This window comes from Octopus bimaculoides, chromosome 25 (assembly GCF_001194135.2).
Source record: "Octopus bimaculoides isolate UCB-OBI-ISO-001 chromosome 25, ASM119413v2, whole genome shotgun sequence".
NCBI lineage: Eukaryota > Metazoa > Mollusca > Cephalopoda > Octopoda > Octopodidae > Octopus > Octopus bimaculoides.
The window spans coordinates 31,774,293-31,776,320 of NC_069005.1; the positions used below are offsets into that span (position 1 = coordinate 31,774,293).

General features: G+C 36.2%; 1 protein-coding gene across 1 annotated transcript in view; it reads left to right on the forward strand.

Moving 5' to 3' along the window:
• The window catches only part of LOC106876771 (serine/arginine-rich splicing factor 1B), an 11,948-nt gene extending 9,926 nt beyond the window's left edge, over positions 1-2,022 (forward strand). The window contains exons 4-5 of the mRNA XM_014925459.2: positions 90-262; positions 907-2,022. Coding sequence (XP_014780945.1) covers positions 90-262; positions 907-1,083 — 350 coding nt within the window. The 3' untranslated portion in view covers positions 1,084-2,022. The remainder of the gene's footprint in view (positions 1-89; positions 263-906) is intronic.
• The last annotated feature ends 6 nt before the right edge of the window (positions 2,023-2,028 follow it).

Consider the following 2,028-nt stretch of genomic DNA (forward strand, 5'->3'; position numbering starts at 1 on the left):
AAAATATTAAAATAAGGAAAGATATTGTATAGCCTGTTATTAAAAATAAAACAAAAAAAAAAACCCCTAAAAATAATTGTTTATTTAAGGTTTACCAAAATCTGGCAGCTGGCAGGACTTGAAGGATCATATGCGTGAAGCTGGTGATGTCTGCTATGCAGATGTTTTCAACGATGGCTCTGGAATGGTGGAATTTCTGAGATATGAAGACATGCGGTATGCTGTGAAGTACCTGAATGAATCTAAATTCCGATCTCATGAGGTAAACTATTTATTATTATTATTATTATTATTATTATTATTATTATTATTATTACACCCGTGTAACTTAGCAGTTTGACAATAAAGTACTGGAGTAGATTCATTTGACTAAAAGTCCTTCAAGGTGGTGCCCCAGCATGGCCAGAGTCAAATGACTGAAACAGAAAAATGAAAATATATATATCTATACATATATATCTATGGTGATGCTCCAGCATGGCTGCAGTCAAATGCCTAGGCGAAGGTTCCGGGTTCAGTCCTACTGCATGGCACCTTGGGCAAGTGCATTCTACCATAGCCTCGGGCCGACCAAAGCTTTGTGAGTGGATTTGGTAGATGGAAACTGAAAGAAACCCGTCGTGTATATATATATATATATATATATATGAAATATATGCACATTAAGAGTAAAGTCACATTTTGTGAATTACACATAAAAAATGTAATTAAAACAAATTTATTAAACTTTTAAACTCCCCTGTGACTTCTGGCCCACCCATCTATGTATGTATGTATGTATATATGTGTATGAATGTGTGTGTATATATATTTCCCTACCTTCCAATTGGTCTCTCTATCTCTCTCTTCTGTATTTTATCTCTGTGTCACTCTCACTTGATAAAAATATTTATTCATTTACCCCAGGGTGAACAAGCCTACGTCCGTGTGAAACAAGACTACCGAGGACCTTCCCGTTCCAGAAGCAGAAGCTATTCTCCACGACGCACTCGAGATTCGCCACGCTACACACCAATGAGGCTGCGCTCTCGCTCACCCTCATCTCTCTCCACATCCTACTCTCGTTCCAGATCACCATTCTGAACTGAAACAAACCATTTTTTTCCCTTTTATTAATCTGTCTGTGTGTATGGGTCAAGTATGGCTCCAATGGATACGACACTACATTTTCTTTTCTCTTCTCTTCCATTTCTCATTGTTTAGTTGTCACATTTTTCATCAAATCTGGTGTGTGGATGGATTAAGGACTGGGCATTGAAAGTAGGGATGGGGTGGGTGGTGGGGGCCAATCTTTAGATTAAGATAATTGGAACTTAGCTTTGTAATCTTTGAACTCCTTTGTCCTTTCTTTTCAGCTTTTTCCCTACCCTTTGTTATGACTTTTTCACAACAAATTTCTTTGTACTTTTTAATGATTTCACATTACAATTTAGCATTGAATGAAATAATTTGTGATTATAACCACAACAACAACAATAATTATAATAATAATAATCTTTCCCCTCCCCTTCATTTTTTTGTTTTCAAATTTTTTTCTTTAAGAAGTTCTTTTTGTAGAAAAATAACAGAAAAAAAATTATTTGGGTCTCACCCCTAATAAAAGTTTGGTGAAATGCTTCATTAGAATTTGATAATATATACGTATACCCATGTGTGTGTGTATATTTCTATACATACATACACACGCATTTCTGCTTTACTTCGTGGTATAAAAAAACATAACTATATACATGTTGTGTGTCAGAAGTGTGTATAGCTTGTCATATACATAGGATGTGTGTATGTATCTATGTGTGTATGTATGTATGTGTGTGTGTGTGTGTGTGTGTGTGTGTGTGTGTGTGTATATATATAGTCGAAGCTATTGCAATGTATTTTTTGACTTGACCTTGCTTTCAATATCACATCTTTTCCTTTTCTCTGCCATTTCTTCTACTACTCTTCTCGTCTCGTCTCTCTCTCTCTCTCTCACCCTCACCCTCCATCCTCCCTATTTTACCATTTTCCTCTTCCAGCTGGGGGGGGGGG